General features: G+C 39.2%; 1 protein-coding gene across 2 annotated transcripts in view; it reads right to left on the reverse strand.

Moving 5' to 3' along the window:
- The window catches only part of Klf12 (KLF transcription factor 12), a 377,546-nt gene that overhangs the window by 141,160 nt on the left and 213,427 nt on the right, over positions 1 to 22,959 (reverse strand). For both annotated transcript variants that reach the window (XM_075949284.1, XM_075949282.1), the window contains exon 4: positions 6,366 to 6,912. In XM_075949284.1, coding sequence (XP_075805399.1) covers positions 6,366 to 6,912 — 547 coding nt within the window. The remainder of the gene's footprint in view (positions 1 to 6,365; positions 6,913 to 22,959) is intronic.

Below are 22,959 nucleotides of genomic sequence, written 5' to 3' on the forward strand. Positions count from 1 at the left end.
CCTTGAGGCCCTCACATCTTTCCTCAAAGTTCTCTAGCGGATTTGGCATTGCTGGATCTCTCTTCTCTTTCTGACTTCTCAGGGATCTCTCCGTAGCTCTCCCTCTGAGTGTGTCCAACTCACAGGCCAGGGTAGATTTTTTTAGGTGGCCCAACATATTTGCAGATTGTAATGTCACATCACAATGTCCAAAGAAAGGCTGGATAAGGGCTGGAAGATGGCTCAGTTGACAAGCCCTTGTCACAAAAGTATGAAGAGCAAAGGTTGGATACTTAGAAGTCATCTATATAAAAGCCAGTAGTTCTGGTTGAGAGACAGAGACAGGGGACCCATGGAACAACCTGGCTATTTAGACATGCTAGAATCTGTTAGCTCTGGGTTCAGTGAGAGATCCTACCTTAATAAATAGGGTGAAGAGTGGTCAAGGAAGACATTTGATATCAGCTTTGGGACCCCACACTCAAATGCATGCACAGACCACACATAGGCACTCCCAATACACACACATACATGAGTCAAAAATTAAAGTTTGGATACATGCCTGTCCTTCTGTTTTGGCTCCCATCCAAGATGAACCATGGAAGTCATTATTGAGCAACAAATACCTCCTCTACTCTAATGGGTCCCCAATGCATTTCTCCTCCTGAAGAACCCCAGGCTCCCATCTCCAGCTACCATCCCTAGTGTTCTAGTCAAAGGTAGAACAGGCCTGTTATGCTGATAGAGTGCACCCCAAAGAAACTCCCTTCTCATGTACACCCCTACTACCTCTTACGCTTCCCACCGCTTGTTCACTCTAGCCAACAGTCTTCTTTGTCCCTCGTCACAAGGGTGGCACCCGATTGAACTTACAGATACTTTGGGAATTGTCTTTTGCAGATCTTATGTGCACAGGTGATTTCACAGAGGGCTTCCTTGATTATACCCAATAGCATCCCCTTCTCTTGCTAACGTTGTCACTTCCTGGTGTTTCTCTGTAGCACTCATACTGTCTGACACAAGCTCATCCCCTTTCCTAGTGCAATGGAATATTCAGGGCAGCAGGGCCTTGCTCACCTTGGAGCTGCAGCTCTCAGCACCGTGTTTGGCCTATAGGAAATACACATCGCATAGCAGATGGGAGGAGCGTGCTACGTTCCCTGTCATTTGTTCTCATCAGGCTGCTAACGGAACCAAGCACTATCCTGCCTCTGGTTTACTCTATGCTACATGGGCTTCTGCCACAAGTAGCTAAGCTACAACAAATCAACACAAAATGAGGAAAATTCCACGATAAACATACCACAGCTTTCCATAGGCTGGACTGAAATTCCCAGAGGTATCCTTTAGAGATAAGAACAACACCTCGAGGGTTGCAGCTTCCACAGAACCAAGACACTCTCCTGCATGGGCGAGCTGTGTATCCCTCAGCCTACACTGGAGGGTATATGCTGCGTGTCCTCAGTCGAACTCTCCGTCCTTGCTCTCACAGCACCAGTCCAAATTATGTTCATGTATTGTACCTCTCAGAGCATTTGCCCAGGTTTCTTCCTATTTCCTGTTCTGTTCCATGCCCCAGGGTGATGCTGCCATACTCTGGGCTAGCTTACACCTTTCATTCCTCTAGGCCAATATTCTTTATACTTGGATGAGTTGTGGCTCTTGCTTCATCAGAGCAAGTTATTCAAGCATTGGTGGTGGGAATTTTGCCTCATCCCTTCCTCAAAGCATGACCTTCATTCTGTTATAGAGATTCCCAGTCATTTCTTCTTTCCCTATATAACTGTGCTATATGACAATACTTTTGTCAAATACAACTCATTTACTGATAATTCTAATTATCTTCTTACTGGAAAAGTCACTGGCTGACATTATGGAAATATTTGTCATCTCTAACCAAAATTAATGAGTATTCATTTCTAAGATTTCTTTAATTTGATATTGTCCATTAGACTTGCAGTTATGCCCAGCCTGTTGGCTCTGCAATGTGATGCTGTCTTCTATAAAAATTCATGCTCAAGGATACGTAATTTAGTGACAAAGAAATTACAAACAATATCTCAAGGTTTTAAGTATGCTTCCAATTTTGTGTTGGGCTGCATTCCTAGCTGCCCTCAGCTACATGTGGTCCACAGGCTTCAGGATGGATAAGCCAGGGAGCAGTGTGAGAGAGAAACAGTATCAGCTCTGTTAATCACTGTATCTTCAGTGGCAATAAAGAGTACTGCTGAGAGATGCTTAAAAGATGCTCAGATGAACACATGACTTGAGCTACATGATATGTGAGTTTAGATGTGGTCATATACATTCCCAGTCCTTTGTGTCACATGACGTGTAGGCTCATCTACTTCTCTATCACAGAACATATATGGCATACCAATCTCAAAAGCAATGAGCCAGTAAATTCAACTAATTTATATGAGTGATATTTTATACCATTCATATTAACATTTTGGAAAACCAATCCCCTTAGGGTATTTTTTTTTTTTTGCACATCCATCACAAGCAGACAAGCCCTAAGTGGAAAGGTAAGTAGGAGCCCCCTTTACTGTTCAGCCATTTTGGTGTGTTCAGTACCCAGCTGCATGTGTGTAAAATGAAGATTTGAAGAATTACCCAAATGCCCTTTCCTTTCCTCATTCTGTGAGGTAGGCAAACCTTTTCACTCGACACTTTTACTGTCTTCCAGTTAATCAGTTAAACAATAAAAGGTTATAAAATGCTATTGCAATATTTGTAGAATATGGTGATTATAAAAACTTAATATGAAGTAATAAAATTCAAAAATGAGATGTTTCCAGGCAATTTCTCATACTGATCTCTCATCCCTTATCTCTGCTGTGTTAGCAGCTTTGAGAAGTTGTACCCATCCCACTTCCTGGGGTTGACTTTAATTCAACAAGTTCTATTCCTGATACCACTGTCACTATCAATTTTCTATTGTATGAGAGGAAGAAAAGAAAGTGTTGATTATTGCTTGCAATATTTAGGAGAAAAGTAATAATGATAAAAACGCAAATGTTTACAGATACTTGGTCACTCCATGGTATCCGTACTATGTCCTTCCATGAAATCCTAAGATAGATCATGTTACTAGCTCCATTTTTCACTGATAAAAATGAGGATTGAGACAATAATTTTCTACATTTATAAGTAAGAGAAGCAGCATTTTTACTTCGCATGTCTATGATCTTAAAATCTGTAGAATGGTTGTTCACTGGGTTTATGATTAAGTACATTTTTATTCAAGACATAAAAACGACCAAATGAAACTAATACATACCTCACATAGAGAACAAATGACAGCACTGTAGGAGAATCTCAGGGCTCCTACAATACACACTTTCCAAAAAATTAAGTTTCATATATATATATATATATGTGTGTGTGTGTGTGTGTGTGTGTATACACATACATATATATATCATATGTTATATCCCCCAATTACAAGAAGCATTCTGCCATAAAATGATAATGAGAAATAAAAGGTATCTCTTTTGCTCATTTATTAGTGATTCAAAATTGTATAAGAGGCTCATGATCAACATAAACATATCTACTAATTAGCTTCATAAAGAAAGTGATATTTGTGTTAAGTACCATGAACAGAATGACTGGCCTGTAATGTGGGCACACATATAGGATCATAGAACTTCAGGAACACTGGAGTCTACACACATATAGGATTTTACTATGTATATATATTATATTATATTATATTATATTATATTATATTATATATATTGATTGCTTCACTACCTGTAAAATGTTAATTCTTAAAAATTTATAACAATATGTCTCCATAATAGGCAAAACAATAGCTGATTTAGTACCCAGTTAGGTTATTATTATTCAAAGAGACTTGTTCACAGTACTGAGTCATGAGCAATAGCAAAGGCTGCAGCAGGAACACAATCCATTGAAAAGCACCTTACTCCCCTTTTCCTCCACTTTCCGAGTCCAGAGTGTTGCTGAGATCTGTTTTCTGTTCTGTGATAGCAGATGGCACATAGTGTGTGGAGCAGAGAAAGCCCCTGAGTGAGTGGCCATGGAGTCTGAGAGGGACACAAACATTTTACAGAATCTGAGAGCTATCAACTCACGGGAAACTGGCTAAGCTGTTACCCATATGGGCTTGGCTCTAGATGAATGGCTAGGCTTTCCTCGGGGAGTGTGAGTATGCATGTTTATGAAAAATTGATCAGTATGTACAGACTCGCAGCCGTGGCTTCCTCCTCCCAGATGTCTACAGACAGAGCCTGCCCACTTACAGAGACTCCGAGTCTAACCAGCCCTGGGATCATATCTAATAAACATGCTGAGGTCCAGGTTGGTAGTGGTAGGAAACCCCAACCTGATTCCAGCTTCGCCGTGTGTGCACATGCATGTTTGCCTATTCTTTAATCCCTCCACACCCCGGGGCTGGGTACCAGAACCAAGCCACATGGGCCTTGGCAGCAACATTGTTACATAAAGCAGGGAATGTCTACTCTCAAACTTGCAAACTGAAATTCCTGAATCAGGAGATTTTTAACTTTGCTCCAAGAGGGACGGTGAGACTTAGTTGAGCGCCGTGGAGAAATTTCATATTGATGAAATAATAACTTCGAGGGGTGAAGACACAGCTCTGTATGGATGTTTATAAACATCCTGCCAAGTTTTCAATCATATATCATTTCTCAATATTGAATCCTACCTTTTACCAGAAGCAAAACAACCGTGTTGCCTAGCATTTTATGAGAAGACAGTGGTTTATGCATTCATCGATCATGTTTTAATCATGGGCCCCAGTAGTAACACAGTGTCAAAGCAAAAAGCAATATCGGGAAAGTCTGATCCTAGCATTGTGTTTGGCCTCTGAATACACAAATATGCACTCAATTTCACAGGGAATAAGTCAATAATATGAGATTTTATGTTTGCAGAGAGGGTGGCTTAGTGCTTAGATTTGTATGTGGGAGACATGGAATATACATTTTTTTTCTGTTAAAACTCTGCATAAATCAGTAACTTATAAGTAGAAGGCAACTCCACATACAGGTGCCTAACGACCACAATTAATGAAATAACTAAATATTATCACATGAGCATGTGACAAAATAACTTTTTACCTCCTACATCTGAGAGACCCTTAAAATATATTTTGAAATATTTCCATTCTAACTTACCCTGTTCTTTAAAAATCATAGTAACTGAATTAGAAGATGGCCAAAGCTATATGAAATTTTATAGATGTACATCTATTCTTATTACAGGTTACGATGGTCTGAAAGAGAATGGTTCCTTAGGATCAAATATTTGAATTTGAATGGAATTGTTTGGATTAGGAGGTGTGGTCTTCTTGTAGTAGGTGCGGCCTTGCTGGAGAGGGTATGTTGCTGGAAATTGGCTCTCTTCTTCTTCTTCTTCTTCTTCTTCTTCTTCTTCTTCTTCTTCTTCTTCTTCTTCTTCTTCTTCTTCTTCTTCTTCTTCTACCTCTCTCTCTCTCTCTCTCTCTCTCTCTCTCTCTCTCTCTCTCTCTCTCTCTCTCTCTCTCCTGCCTATGGATCAGGATATAAAGCTCTCAGCTACTGCTTAGATGCCATTCCTGTTGCGTGCTTCCTGTTGTAATGTTCATGGACTAACCCTCTGAAACTGTGAGAAAGTCCTCAGTTAAATGTCTGCCTTTATACGTTGCCTTGGTCAAGATCTGTCTTCACCATAAACAGAACAGTAAATAAAGACAGGCTCTCAGTATGTAACATTGGCTGACCTGGAAATCTCTTTATATATATCAGACTAGCCTCCAAATCTTACTGGTCCACCTACCTCTGCCTCCTAAGTGCTGTGATTAAAGGGACATTCCACAATGTCTGGCTTAATCATTTTCATATCAACCTAATTTAGAAGGTACTCAAAAATAAGTGTCTAGATCCTAGGCAATCCATCTTCATGGCATTTTATATTAATCATCTAAAAATGTCAAGTTTGAAAATATACAAAAAAATCCTTACTTACTTTAAAATACACACAATGACCAATGTCCATAGGGATTTATAAACTTCCATGTCATATATAATTCTACTGTCCATGGGCTGCCCCTCCCATTTTACCACATAAGAAAAGCCTTATTTTAATAAATTAAAATATCAAAACTCTTGACATTAAATGACTCAATAAATAAGTATATGAACTGAGTTCTGCTAACGTAACCATCCATACATATGTGACTGTTTGCAATTAGTGTGGCCAATCAGGTGATCTGCATGGCTCAACACAGAGTGCCTTTGAACATGGTGTCTGCACACAATCTAGGTCCCAGTCAATGAAAAAAAAAATAAAGAAAATAAAGAAAACCACATGGTTTTCTCTAGTGCTGAAACACAGTGAGGTTTTGTGTCTCTTACCTTTGCCATGGCTTCTCCCATCCTCCAGGAGCGGCACAACGATAGTGTTGTTCACATTTCCAGGTGACCTGACGGCTGTGTAGACAACCGGCACCGACTGTACCACCACAGGGATGCGATGAACATGACTGAGTTTGTTAGACTGTAAGTTCATGGGACTGGAAGGTGGGACAGGATGAATGATGTGTAAAAACTGCTGGCCGCCCACGCCAGAGGCAGAGGCAACGAGGGGTCCTGGAGACAACACTGTTGACGAAGACGATGCTGAAGATACTGATGTTATAACGGTGGGGGATGAGGCTGGACGGCTAGAAGATGAGGAGGAGGTTGAAGTTGAAGAAGGTGAGGAGGCAGACGCTGTCATGGAGACTGGGGAGGATGAAACGGCGGTAGGGGAGGTCCTGGCTTTGTTGATTGACAAGTCCACTGGCTCAGTTTGTGTCTGGAAGTGATCTACAGGCAATGAGTCCTCTGGGGGCTCCCCTTTCACATTATTTAGCAACAGGGGAACAGCTTCCATATCGGGGTAGTTGTGGACGTTTGGAGACTGCAAGGAGAAAATGGAACAGATTTATCATTATTAATGATATATTTCAATAGATGCATGATTTCTTATTTGAAAGTGTATTAATGTTTCCTTATTGCAATGGGGCATTCGTTTATTCACTCAAACATTTACAAAAATTTCATTAAGTCACCATGATGGACATTTCCGTTCCACTGGGAGGACAAATACTCTTCTTAAGCTAAATTCCCTGTTTATACAAGAGGCCACTGGAATTTTAAAATGATCAGTAAATTCATGTTGAATTTTTGAAAGACAAGCTCAGGGTGTAAAGCTTCATCTTAGAATTGTATAAACAAGACTGGTTTAATTAAAACATCCCCTTTATTTTTCTTGGAACACCCCCCCACACACACGCTGGGGGTGGTTTTCAGTGCTTTCTTAGGAAGGAACTGGGAGTTTTCATCAGATGAGCTGAAACAGCTCAGGCCGTGGAGTTGTGCAATGTCTGTGAATGATTCTCCCCTTGTGCAACATGATCTGGAGCTAGAGCCAAAACATCATCCAGAAGCAATCTTGGGAAACTTGCTGTGACCTTTTTACATTTGTGTTGGGCACCAGAGCTCCTAAGACACGCTCATTCAGAGACGCCACAAGATTTCTCTAGTCTCCCAGGACTGCTTGTCAAGCTAGCAATCATCTGACATCGTTGAATTATAACTCTCAGTGCCCGACAAGGTGTTTTTTCCATTAAGATCTCACTCATAATTATGACACTGAAACCCGAGGAAAGTTTTCAGAAAAATCTTACATAAGAAAGTTTAAATTGTCTTTTGACTTTTTGTCTAACTTAAAATGATAATTTTGTTTAAGTTCATTTGTATTCTTTAAGTTTTAATGAGAAAAATTTAATAATGAACACTACTGTTCTCAGCATAGTATTAATGGGCATGAATACACTTTTCTTAATTCCTAAGTTGGAAAAGTATTTATGAAATTCACCCTTGAGGGACCAAGGGGTCCATGTTCTACTGGAGTGTGTCAGTAGAGCCTCGACAGAGAGAACCAGCCCACAGCAGATTATTTTGTTATATCTAATTTAACCAAAGCAACACTCATATTAGTATTATTCTGTTAGATGAAAACCCCAAATCACTATTTTCAGCTATTTTGTGGTTTCAGAACAACAGTTATATTAAATTGGTCATTTTATTCTTCATTTCAGGAAATATTTTCATCTGCTATTCTTTCTGAAAGAATAGAAATGCATTTAAAGTTTTTTTTTAAAAAAACATTCTTCTTAAAAACTTTCATTATAGAATATAAATTTTAGTTCTATTCAAAACTTCTAATAGGCAGTAGTGTGTGTGGGGGGGGTTGTATTCAGCCACAATGAAAAGAGAGAGAAAACAAATCAACATTGGGCATGTGAAAGGAAAATGGGCTGACGTTTTAATGCCTTTTCCCTATTCTTGGCTAATAGCTGCCCGCAAAAGCATATGAATTAGAAACATAAAGGCTGAATGATCTATAATGCTTCCTGTATGGAATCCTAACTAGGATTTGCACTTTAGGTATTAAAGCAAGGAACACTTTTATAAGCCATCCCAAACACATTAGGAAACAAACAAACACCCAAACACCATAAATTATACCACTCTTGTGCAAATTTGTCGACATTATCACTCATGCTATTAGAGCGGTACGGTTAGTTTATTCCTAGCATCATCATTAAGGCTTTGTTCTAGAAGAATAATGTGAGTTGTCTCCACAGTATTTTATACGTGCATAGAAAAGTCCTTGATATTGCTTTCCTCCCAGTGAGTAACTGATTCATAATCCAAAAGTTAAATCATAAAACACACTATTAAACAATACCAATCTCTTTGGTTGGTTACATAGTTGACAAACTAGAGACTCTTACTTTGGAGACAGTGGTTATTTCTACCTTATGTAGGAACAGACTTTTACAAGTAGAGGGTTGAGGAGCAGTTCAGATCTGTGGAAGCAGTTCCTAATGGAAATAAAATAGCACATTGGCAGATGATGACAAGGGGATCGGGACCCATGGAGTTTATGTAAAGAGGTGGCTTCTAAGGCATTAATAAGCTTTATGAGATACCCCAACTGCTCTGTATTGTGAACAAGAACTCACCACTAGCGTGGCACTCTCTATTTCCCAACTGAGGAAAACACTTCTTCCATAACCATGGGACAGCATCAGATAGTGACTCCCTCTCAGTCCCATTGGATAGACTAGAACGTTATAAAGACAAAACACACAGAACCCCTAACTCCTCCCAGATGCCCAAGAATTCAACCACTATTCTCCTGTGTTCTGAATCTTTGGATCAAACAGTAGGGGCCTTGGAAAATTGTGCATGAATTTTTACATGATGGCTACTCTCTAACATACAGCAGTTAAAATGAAGCCAGTATATTAAATAATTATGCCCCATCAATATCAAAACAATGTAATCTTTATTTTACCCTTCATCTGCTTTCAGTGTCAATAGGGCATCTTATCCCAAATGCTTTGACTAATCCCTTGAGACACACAATGTGGCAGGTAAAGCTGTTCATACTTCCAGCTTTGGGCAGCACAAACCTATTTGTAAAGTCAGCAGTGTTACAAGATAAGGTCTCTAAATAGCTAGGACACCTCTCCTTCCTCCTTTGAAAAAATAGGAAAGACCCACAAGGCTCAAACTTGGAATCGTCATCAGGAATTCATTTCTTTGCTTCCCCAAAGTGGAAAATTGAAATGCATTCATTCTGAGGTTTGGATCCCTGTGTGGGAAGCTGGAAGGGGCTGCTGGGAACACAGTTGGATGCCGAGATGGAAAAGAAGATGAGAGAAATAGAGAAGATGAAGAGAGTGCTGAAGGAGCAAAGGAAGAATGGAAGATAGGCAGACCTGGAAGAGGAAGGAGCACCAAGTAGGCAACAGAATGAACAAAGATGGGAAGCACTATAGGCGATGCTTCTGATAAAAGAACAAAAGGAAGGATTGCATTGTGGAATTTCATCCTTCAGCAACTGTTCACATCCATAGACATATACGGCAGTACCAACTAAGTGGTTTTTGTGGTCCTCCAATGCCCAAAGATGATGGCTTGGGAAGCTGTCATATAAGCTGAATTTCACTATTGATTGCCTTGGTATGGAAGATGGGACTCTTCCTACGTTCTCACTGGAGAACAAAAACCAACTTCCTAATGCCAATGGGGCTGTATGGGAGTAGTGAATTTTTGTCGAAGAGGAATGTAATTTCATTTTCCAGAAAGTTATATAACACCCCTCAGAAGGATCCACCATAAAACTTCAACTTTTTAATAATGTTCTAGGAAACTTAAGACGTAAGAGCTAGTTAGGAATATGCCTAAGAAATTTGCCAAAAAGTGTTGTAATTAATATAGTTTCTGAAACAAAGGGGAGGTGACACCAATACCTAAGGTTGTTCTATAAACCCCACATCTCATCATGGCATGAATGCATGTATATTCACACACAGCACACTACAATGGTGGGGTGTAAGACACTACAAAAGGTGAGGAAGCACCACCTTTCCCCGCCTATCCCTAGAAAAATGCCTCAGGTAACAGTGCCAGCCTTTTCAGAAGCCCCAGCTATGTGTCATGTCACCTTATTACAAATATCAGGAAAACTCTTTCATATAAACAAACATTTGAGCCTCCCTTTTTTGGCTGCCAGGTAATATAAGTTCAGATTTATACAAGTTTAGGAATCAGAGAGGGTGATATTGTTTCAACTTTAAAAGTTATCTTTTCCACATGTATGTATTTATTATTGATTTATTTTAAGTGTACGTGTGTGTGTTGTATGCATGCATGTGACCATGCACGTGTGTGTGTGTGTGCTTGTGTGTATGCTTGCAGTGGTTCTGGATATCAGAAGACAAGTAAGGACTCTTTTGTCGGTTCTGGGGCTTAAGTGCTTTAACTTGCTGAGCCATCTCACTCAGTAGGAGTCTTGAGTGTCATGATGCCATAGTTTGGCTTATAGTAGCCACAGGGCACACAGTTGCACATGATCAACACTGTACATAGAATGATACCCTACTCACTGCATCCATGTAGACCACTGCAACACAGTAGACCAGACTGGAGCCCAGGGAAGAGAGAAGCAATAGAAACACAGTAAGAAAGTATAGCTGTATCCCATCGCGAAGAATTTATTTAATCAGGTGTAGCTTACAATGATGGAGGCAACCTCCCCTCGGTGTTCCTCTTGCCTAAAACACTTTATAGAAGAAGGGCTATAAAATGCCAACAACAGGGTAGCTTGATAGTTGTCAGTAAAGTACTTGGTGGACATACAGGTATCAGATGTTCACTTATAATCTTAGCACTGGGGGAGCAGAAGCAGCCAGCCTGACTGCTCAGTGAGTCCCAGTCTAGTGAAAAAATCTGTTTCATAAAAGTGGATTAGGTGGATACTGCATGAGGAACTGAGGTTGCCCTTGGGCCTTGATATACATTAGCAAACATGTGTGTAACCATACATGCACAAGTATACACACACACACACACACACACACAGTAGCAGCAAAGCTAACAAGGAAATTTAAAATACTGTTGTGTTGCAGGATGAGAGTCTAAATGGAGACAGATATATTATCAAACTAGCTTGCAAAAGTCTTAGTGCACATGTAAATATTTCTGAAGCATCTAGTTCATGCCATTTTCCTTTCTATTCCCTCTCCTCCACTTTGAAGCATAAAGGAAGTGACTTTACATTCATAGGTCATTCTAATATAAAAATACAATATTGTTTGGACTTGACACCCTCAAACTAATTTCATTGTGGACTTTAAAGGCTTACCAATGAGAATATGTTTTTAAAACTAAATATAAAAGCACACAAAAAAAACCAACAACAGACAGCAGATTCAGCCAGGAAACTTGTGGAATGAGCCCAAGGGGTCAGGTACCACCACAGTCAAGAAGCTTTTTAAAGAGAGCTGGTATGTTTGGGAAAAAACACATATGACAATGTTTTCAATTTCACACAAATAACTGTTTTAGATTACTTTGAGAGAAAATTTCAAAGCTATAGTGCCTACTGATTTCAACAGAGTCTGTATTGATGTGTGATGTCCTTCTGTATATATGTTGCTTTTATTGGTTGATGAATAAAGTTGTTTTGGCTAATGGCTTAACAGAGTAAAGCCAGGCAGGAAATCAAAACAGATATATACAGAGATAGTAGGCAGAGTCAATAAGACGCCACGTAGCTGCCAAAGGAGAAAGATGCCAGAATCTTACCAGTAAGCCACAGCCTGGTGGTGATACATAGATTAACAGAAATGGGTTAATTTGAGATGTAAGAACTAGTTAGGAATATGCCTAAGAAATTTGCCAAAAAATGTTGTAATTAATATAGTTTCCGTGTGATTATTTGGGTCTGGGAAACCAGAAAATATATGTACAGTCTCCATTTACACTGTATCTCAACAAAATAGAGGAAAATCAAGGTGGTACATTCCTGCCAAGTTGGTTGGATGGTTTATGACGCTGTCCAGGGAAGAGGCAAGCACTTACATTGAAGTTGGTCATTAAAACAGATCAGGTGGGGCTGGAGAAGCAGTTTAGCAGTTAAAGCACACCGGTTGCATTTCTGAGGACCCAGGTTCAATCCCCAGCATCCACATGGCCTCTAACAACTCTGTCTCGCTCCAAGTTCAATGGCCTCTTCTGGCCTCTGAGGCACTGCATGCACATGGTACACGGACTTCTACGCAGGTAAAATACTCATATGCACAAAATAAAAATAATGTTTTTAAAAAATTAAAAACTGCCTAAAATTTAGAAAACAGTAATTTAATATTTATGTACTATTATACATAGAATATGATTTCTTAATTTGTTTAGTAACAAATACGTCAGAAGTCTATAACTATTTGGGTAAAGTATTGACAAATTTTTATGTTTATTATGGTTATAAGTCTTTCTTCCTGGGAAAACGGGACAAAGTAAATGAGTTCAAGAAATTATATTTGGACATTTGGGTCAATTTGGATTTTGACAAAAAAGAATAGTGGTGAAAAGTACAGCAAATGACTGGGCACAAAAACAGGAGGTAGCAAACAATGACAGCTTTAATGTAGCTATGAACTGGGTAAGTGTAAGGGACACACGACCAGCACTGTGGCAATCAGTCTAGGTATTAAGCGATCACTTGTCACCAGTGACTGGGGAAGTCTGAGGTATAACACTGAACGCCACTGGAAACTGTTTTAGATAATGCTAAGTGGGAGGAACTGTTAGTGGACAAAAGTGAACCTGAAGAAGAAATTTTGCTGCCAGAAAATATCTTGTTCACAAATGAAAATAAGGAAAAGGTCAGAAAAAAAATTCTAGCTTAATGGAGTTTCCATTAAAAGGAATTATATTTCATCTTAAACTCTTTTGCTCTATTTATAAATACAAACTATTTTATATATTTATATTTTCTATTTATTTTTATTTATATTTTGCTATATTTATATATAAACTATTATATATACTTATATATCTTTATATTTTCTGAAATGAATCTATATCACTTTAAGATAAAAATAAATGCTGTTTTATTTTTCAGAAAGTATTGAAAACAACTCCTATGAAATACATTTGTGTTGACTCCTAATGGACCTTCTTTTACCTAAATCCTAATCTCAATATTTTTTGTTAATACAAAATATACTTTAAGGAGAAAAAAGGTCTAAATCTATAGGTCAGTGCTTCATAATTTTACTTTAATTTTGGTGTGTGTGTGTGTGTGTTCTTAGGTTCCACAGCATCGTTATAGGGAAGAAAAAACACATTACATTATGATGAGAGAAATCACAAACCTCATTGAAGCTCAATTTGCCATAGAAGTTACTACTATCAGATTTTACTGGTGGTATGAATATTCTATGGAAATTAGTGTGTGCATCTATCTATCATCTGAAATTAAGCTACACAAGTGAGCTAAATATAATTTATCACTGCAGGCATGCAATTCTGTAACTACAGCGGGTTAAAACCGGGGTTCTCAGTAAACACCATCTTTGTACTTGAGAGAGAGCTGTCACCATTCCTCTACCAGGTATCAGTATGACAAAGCCTCTCCTGTCCTGATGGAAAGCATTCACACTTAGCTGCTAAGTGTTTGGTCTATGTTATAAATGTTTAGTATTAACTATATGTAAATTCACTACAGTTCATCTAAAGATGCGGTAAAAGAAATAAGCCTCTCCTATCCCTGAAGATTCAATGGCATTTGCATCAAATTTTAGAGACCTAAAGAAAATAAATGAATAAATGAATAATGAAGCGTGTTTCAACCCTATGTTTTATAAAAACAAGTGTCCTCCAATCCAAGATCACTGGATGTAGCGGCAAGAAAATTGTTACAAGTGCTAGGGCAACCTAGTCTACATAGTGAGCCCAGGCCAATCAGGGTTGCCTAATGTGAATCGGTCTAAAAACAAATAAACAAACAAACAAAAAACAAACAATATAAGGCAGGAATGTTGAGATTGCTCAATGGGAAAAGCCACCTGTTCCCAGTCTGAAAACCTACATTCACTAGGGCAGTGCACTGAGCATTTAAGCAAGGGGTGTCAGTGTGTATATTTTGTGAGAACAGGTATAAAATCCTTTGAATTTATGACCTGTCTACACATATATATCTGTGTGTCCATATGTCTTCATCTGTGTAGTTTTCAGATTGGTGCTGTAAATACACGTGTGTGTGTGTGTGTGTGTGTGTGCGTGCATGTGTGTATGTATGTGTGTGTGTGTGTGTGTTCTGTGTTAATTAAGAAGCTCGTTTGGGACTGAAAAGAGCCAAGTCACAAATTCTCCAGGCAGCCTTCAAAACACTTAGAATCTGCCTATTCAGTGAAGAATATCTAGTGTCCCAGAACTCCTAGGCACGCCCAAGAACTTCTTTCACAGGGACAACAGCTTGCACGCATAGCATGCATAGCAATGTACTGCTTACAGTTCACAGCACCTCGATGCAGAAAACTGGGTTAGGTGTATACAGTTGAGGAATGGAAAGAGACATGGGAAGTTCAAGAAACGTGTCAATGGTTCGATAGGTAGACACTATTCAAACAGCCTTCAGTGAATTCTGACCATGAAATCCATGACTGTATTACAAATGCAATGCTGACTTCCATGCCTGATTTATAATGTGTGTGTTCCTATCAGGATGAGGTGATGTCACCGTCCTCACTTCTACAAGATATTTATCAGTTGTTTCATGCAACTCAATGACCATGGTGTCATTTCATAGAAAAGAAGGAGGCCAAAGGTTAAGCCAAAGCTCTCAGAGACGGCACAAACATTTCTTAGTACGATTATTTTTCCACTAATAGTTTCCCTTCTATCTCTCAAACAACATCTGCATGGCATTGGATTGTTTATTAGTGAATAAACAGAAAAAGAAGAGGCAGACCCATTCATCACGTCTCTCATCCAAATAAAAGGAGCCCAGTTCCCATGAGATAAAGTTACTCTGCGTTATGGCTTTAAATGATTCCTGTGATGAAACCTCAAATTAATTACTGAGTAAATAAGCAAACTCCTTTTTACATGCTTCATTTTCTCCTTAACGTCAGAACTTCCACTTGCAGTAAAATAGCCAGCATTCAATTATCTCCAGTCATAGAGGAGATTATGGCGTAAGTAATCCCTAGTGACAGATAATCCAAAAAGCATTTATGTAGGGGTTTCCATTCATTATATGATTCTTGCAGATTTATCACCATAATTGTATTTCCCCCCCACAGGCTCGTATTAAAATCCATTTGTAGCTCTTGAACATAGGCCAATCAACAGTGGGAAGGCGTGCTCCAGACATGTGCTGGATGAGAAAGGGAAGCTGATTTGTTATGAGCATTGCTTTCCTTACAGAGAATCCACAGGGAGATGAGATGATCAGGAGTTGATAGGGAATCAGTGGCGCGCATTTACTAAGCATGTAAGAGATCTAACTGAGGTGACGTGTGACTGCCATATAGTGGAAGAACTAATGGGAGAAAATGTGTAAGACTTCTGTCAGTGTGATGGCTCTGCCTTCAATCTGTGATCATGGGAAAATTTCTTAGCGCTCTGGATTTCATATCCTTGTGCTTAGGGAAATATGGTGCTGACAATATTAGTTACATGGTGACGGTGTTCAGAAGAAAATTGTTAAATGCACAGTGCTTAAGTCGTGTTGGAGCTTCGCTGCAGCTTTATTACTATTATTATTATTATTATGACTATTATCTATTTTACTCTAGAACTGAAACTACAAAGATTATTAAATCTGGTAATGTATATCCATTTTGCTCTTTCAAACTGCGAAGAGCTCTTACTATTGAATAAACTAGGGTTTACATGTTGGATTACGCTCAAAGTCTAGTCTAGCGATTGCTAACCATCGAAACTTGTTTTAAACTGATGGTGTCAATTGTTTCAGAATGCACACTTTTGAGGATACTGTTTGGTTGGACTCTCCAGCTCACTCCTACTTGATTGGAAAGCACCATTCCTTTCTCTCTCCAAACCCCACCCTCTCAGAGAATCTCCCACAGAGAAAAGGAACCACAAAGCCCAATTCTGCATTCTTGGCAGATGCAGAGGCTCCTCTCCTGAAGTTGCCAGTAGCCAAGACTCCACCTAAAGTAGTGAGGTTTTGACCACACTTGGACACAAGCCCAGCTTATGGTGGACATGCCATTAGAGTATATAAACTCTCTGCTTTAGCCTGGGCATGTGACCTCTCCAGCCTGATTTCTGCGGCTGGCAGATTCACCTGGGAGTTGCTTTGCTCAAATAAACCTGTTTTTCTTGTTTTCTTTTTTCAATTTCACTTAATCTGGTTTGCTGCATAGGGGGGTGGAAAATCCTATTATCATGATAGAGAAAACCTAATAGATACATTACCTGGGGTAGTGGTAGATCCCTACACAAAGACAAAGAGGATTGGCATATTGTGTATGATCAAATCCAACAACCTAAGTTAGCTTTGGTGAAATTAACTCTCTAGAAATTCTAAGGATTTTAGAATTATTAATATATTGTGGAAATTGGTTAAATGGGATGATACCACTAATGTCTATTACATGGTCTTTATCCATACTGTATGGGACATCACCCCATTATAAAACAAGATATTTAAGGAAGTAAAATCTTCCCTTTTTCACAAATGACCCCGGGTCATGTTTTGTACATGAAACTCTGAGCTCAAGTGACTATTCAGTCATACAGGAGACTGAAGATGTCTTGTTTTATACAGTGGTGGCATTATCCCTTTACCTTCACTTTACACTTAGCAAATAATTTCTTTTGTGTCCTTGGCTCAATAGTGAGCTGGAGTATAATGTTATAATGGTATCTGTGATAGCCTGTGAATTTCCTCTATGCCTTTACCAGTCTGTGTGATTAAAAAAAAAAAAAAAGAGGAACTGATTCTTTGAGAAAAAAAAAGATCGCTGGTTTATAATTTATTTTCTAACAAATGCACACAAATTATACTATATTATTGAGAATAGATCTTAATGAGGCCAGGACTGGCGGCATTCTCCTTTAATCCAAGCAATTGTGTTGTAGAGGTTGGCTGATTTCTAGGAGTTCAAGGCCAGCCTGGTCACAGAGTGAGTTCCAGAAAAGCCAGACTACATAGGGGAATTCAGTCCCTAAATAAATAAACAAACAAACAAATGGAAGGACGGAAGGAAGGAAGGAAGGAAGGAAGGAAGGAAGGAAGGAAGAGAGGGAGGAAGAAAGGAAGGAAGGAAGGAAAGAAAGAAAGAAAGAAGAAAGGACCATCCCACTAAAATCAGGAACACGACAAGGCTGCCCACTCTCTCCATACCTCTTCAATATAGTGCTTGAAGTTCTAGCAATAGCAATAAGACAACATAAAGGGATCAAGGGGATTCGTATCGGAAAAGAAGTTAAGCTCTCGTTATTTGCAGATGATATGATAGTATACATAAGCGACCCCAAAAACTCTACCAAAGAACTCCTACAGCTGATAAACACCTTTAGTAATGTGGCAGGATACAAGATCAACTCCAAAAAATCAGTGGCCTTCCTATACACTAAGGATAAGGAAACAGAGAGGGAAATTAGAGAAGCATCACCTTTCACGATAGTCACAAATAGCATAAAATATCTTGGGGTAACTCTGACCAAGGATGTGAAAGATCTATTTGACAAGAACTTTAAGTCTTTGAAGAAAGAAATTGAAGAGGACACCAGAAAATGGAAAGATCTTCCTTGCTCCTGGATTGGGAGGATCAACATAGTAAAAATGGCAATTCTACCAAAAGCAATCTATAGATTCAATGCAATCCCCATCAAAATCCCATCAAAATTCTTCACAGATCTGGAGAAGACAATAATCAACTTTATATGGAAAAACAAAAAACCCAGGATAGCCAAAACAATCTTATACAACAAAGGATCGTCTGGAGGCATTACCACCCCTGACTTCAAACTCTACTACAGAGCTACAGTATTGAAAACAGCTTGGTATTGGCATAAAAACAGAGAAGTCGACCAATGGAATCGAATAGAAGACCCTGACATTAACCCACAAACCTATGAACACCTGATTTTCGATAAAGGAGCTAAAAGTATACAATGGAAAAAAGAGAGCATCTTCAACAAAGTGTGCTGGCAAAACTGGATGTCAACCTGTAGAAGAATGAAAATAGATCCATATCTATCACCATGCACAAAACTCAAGTCCAAATGGATTAAAGACCTCAATATCAGTTTGAACACAGTGAACCTGATAGAAGAGAAAATGGGAAGTACTCTACAACATATGGGCACAGGAGACCACTTCTTACGTATAACCCCAGCAGCACAGACAGTAAGGACCTCATTGAATAAATGGGACCTCCTGAGACTGAGAAGCTTCTGTAAAGCAAAGGACACTGTCACTAAGACACAAAGGCAACCCACCAACTGGGAGAAGATCTTCACCAACCCCGCAACTGACAAAGGTCTGATCTCCAAAATATATAAAGAACTCAAGAAACTAGACCGTAAAAGGCTAATCAACCCAATTATAAAATGGGGCATTGAGCTGAACAGAGAGTTCTCAACAGAAGAACTTCAAATGGCCAAAAGACACTTAAGGTCATGCTCAACTTCCTTAGTGATCAGGGAAATGCAAATCAAGACAACTTTAAGATACCATCTTACACCTGTCAGAATGGCTAAAATCAAAAATACCAATGATAGCCTTTGTTGGAGAGGTTGTGGAGAAAGGGGTACACTCATCCATTGCTGGTGGGAATGCAAACTTGTGCAACCACTTTGGAAGGCAGTATGGCGGTTTCTCAGGAAATTCGGGATCAACTTACCCTTGGACCCAGCAATACCACTCTTGGGAATATACCCAAGAGAGGCCTTATCATACAACAAAAGTATATGCTCTACAATGTTCATAGCAGCATTGTTTGTGATAGCCAGAACCTGGAAACAACCTAGATGCCCTTCAATGGAAGAATGGATGAAGAAAGTATGGAATTTATACATATTAGAGTACTACTCAGCAATAAAAAACAAGGACTTCATGAATTTTGCATACAAATGGATGGAAATAGAAAACACTATCCTGAGTGAGGTAAGCCAGACCCAAAAAGAGGAACATGGGATGTACTCACTCATATTTGGTTTCTAGCCATAAACCAAGGACATTAAGCTTATAATTAGTGATCCTAGAGAAGCTAAATAAGGAGAACCCAAAGAAAAACATATAGGCATCCTCCTGAATATTAACCTTCAGCAAGCGATGAAAGGAGACAAAGACAGAGACCCAAATTGGAGCACAGGACTGAAATCTCAAGGTCCAAATCAGAAGCAGAAGGAAAGAGAGCACGAGCATGGAACTCAGGACCGCGAGGGGTGCACCCACACACTGAAACAATGGGGATGTTCTATTGGGAACTCACCAAGGCCAGCTGGCCTGGGTCTGGAAAAGCCTGGGATAAAACCGGACTCTCTGAACATAGCGGACAATGAGGACTACTGAGAACTCAAGAACAATGGCAATGGGTTTCTGATCCTACTGCACGCACTGGCTTTGTGGGAGCCTAGGCAGGTTGGATGCTCAACTTACTTGACCTGGATGGAGGTGGGGGTTCCTTGGACTTCCCACAGGACAGGGAACCCTGATTGCTTTTCGGGCTGGGGGGATACTTAATTGGGGGAGGGGGAGGGAAATGGGAGGCGGTGGCGGGGAAGAGACAGAAATCTTTAATAAATAAATAAATTTAAAAAAATCAAAAAAAAAAAAAAGAAAGAAGAAAGGAAAGAAGTTAGAAAACATAGTCCACAACGAAGTAGAGGGCGGAACACAGATATTAATTTGTTAAAGACCGAAATATGGGACTTATATACTCACTAAATATACATAAGTGAGGGAAACATTAGTGACCAACTACTATGTTCTGTCTGAAGTGGTATGGGATGTCCTATATATGTGTTGCTTTTATTGGTTAATGAATAAAGCTGCTTTCAGCCAATGGCTTAACAGAGTAAACCTAGGCAGGAAATCCAAACAAAGATGTAGAGAGAGAGAGAGAAAGTGAAGTCAGAGAGAACTTAGGTAGCCACACCAGGAGACAGATGCTTACGCTGGAGCCCCAAAACTTTGCTGGTAGGCCATGACCTCTTGGTGATGCACAGATTAATAGAGATGGGTTAGTTCAGGATAAAAGAGCTAGCTAGAAATATGCCTAAGCTAATAGGCCAAGTAGTGACTTAATTAATGCAGTTTCTGTGTGCTTATTTTGGGTCTTGGCAGCTGGGAATGAACAAGCAGCATCTGACTACACTGAAGTGTCTTAAATCACAACAGAATCAGAAGTTAGTCCAGTGACTAGACCAGGACAGACTGATAATCCTTTTTTATCAGAAGCTATCAATTAATGGTAAGTTTATCACTCAGTGTTAGTGCTGGGAAGGTAGAGGCAGATAGATTCCTAGGATCACCCTGCTGGTCAGCCTGGCCCATTTAATAAACTTTATGGGAATGAGACATGCTGTCTCAAAAACGAAATAGATGGCTTCTAGGGTTGAGCTCTGATATCCACACACATGTACACCTATACAAATATCCCCTACACATATACATACGCATGCACAGAGATTCACACATATACACACACAAGAGAGGGAGACACACACAAAGACAGATACACAGAGAGAGACACGAGGACAGAGATACTTGTGCACACATACAGACAAAAGTGTTTATCACTCAGGAACGTCTGACACGATAAACACAGTGAAATCAAAGGAAGACATGGAAAATGGACTATTGAATGAAACCATGAAAATAAAGATTTTTCAAAAGGACTTAGTCCTGTCCACTTGGAATAATAGCTTCTAATCAAATTAAAAATGAAGGAATAATAGTTTTTGAAGCTGCAGTTTTCCTAGCATAGGACTAAGGGTAAACCCAATGGAAATACCCGATGGAGATGAACACAATAATGTAATTCAAAACCAGCAAAACTGAAGAGCTCCCTCCAAAAGGAGGAGTTTTCACAAAGTGAGCTGATTATAAGTGCCTTATTCATTGCCTCCAGTGAAGCCCTGAACTCATGGTTCATGCTATTAAGGTAGAAAACTAATATCTGAAAAACTCTATATATGAGATTATCCCATTTTTGAACCACACATTTTTTTTTATCCTTGTTTTAAAGCCTTCATTAAACTGGAAAATTTTCTCATGATAAGCTTCATGGAAGGGACTCAAGGTAATGAAATGGAAAACAATCTGAAATAATCTGGAAAAAACAGCAGGTGAAATGTGGAAAAGCCAAGACTAAGATTCAATGCAGCATTGCGATTTGGAACCAGGTTGTGGGACACTGTATAGTATTTTCATAAACGGTTGACATGATGATTGCACTCCAAGGAAAATCACAGAGACGACTACTCTGTTTCTGCTACGTGCTTCACTTAATCTTGGCTGTTCGAGGCCTGGTTGTCCTACTTGATCTCCAACATAAGTGTCGGGAGGCAGAGATAGATGGAAGCAACCTCAAAAGTGTGGCAGTTATTACAATACACAGCATTACAAGGTTGAGTTAGCAGGCAGCGAGCGCAGCTGCATCAAAATAGCAATAATGTGAGAGCAGGGAATTCCCCATCTCTGCTTCTTCAGTGGTGCTCATATGGATGCAAGGGAGACCAGTCTAAATCCCATCCCTATCCCTTCAATAGATTCCTAAGAATTTAATTCTACATTACATTTCTGACATCTTAGAGCCCCTGGAGTGATCTGTTTACTATATGTTTACTGAGTTACATTTTTTTAAGAAGAAAAAGTATGGATATAGATGCTTTGAAAAGAAATGTAACGAAGGGAAGTGGAATTCAGACAGGTCATCACCCAGCAACCACTGTGGGTTCCTGAGCAGAGTGCAGGCAGAGTTCTACTGTCCTAAATTGCCCCCCACATTCCTCTACACTGGTTGTCACCAATGATATATGCAGGTTCTCCCTTACTTTCCAGGCACTTTAGAGTTTTTCACACCTTGTTACCTCTGCACATTAGTCCCTCTTGGCCATTTCATCCCCAATACTCAAAATATTCCTAATGCAAATGCATCTTTGAGATAGATGTGTCTCAGTCTCTATGCCATGAAGCACTCTGTTACTTTAGTTTAATTAGGATAGGAGCTTTCCTCTGAAATCATATATATATATATATATATATATATATATATATATATATATATATATATATATCCAACTTTTCAACTTGTCATGATATAATAAAACTATCTGTCTGTCCGTCCGTCAGTCCGTCCATCCATCCATCCATCCATCCATCTATCTATCTATCTATCTATCTATCTATCTATCTATCTATCTATCTATCTATCATCTATCTGTCAATGAATGACGACCATAAACATAGTTAGCTCAGCAGTTTGGGAAGACATATAATAAGCATTCAACCAATGAATAAACAGAGAATGATTCTATAATTTTTCCCTTGTTTATTTGCTTGAAGTAACTAGTCACATGCGTTTAAAAGAATAAGTGCCTGTCTTTAATATTGTAGAACTTT

This window comes from Microtus pennsylvanicus, chromosome 15 (genome assembly GCF_037038515.1).
Source record: "Microtus pennsylvanicus isolate mMicPen1 chromosome 15, mMicPen1.hap1, whole genome shotgun sequence".
Taxonomy (NCBI): Eukaryota; Metazoa; Chordata; class Mammalia; order Rodentia; family Cricetidae; genus Microtus; species Microtus pennsylvanicus.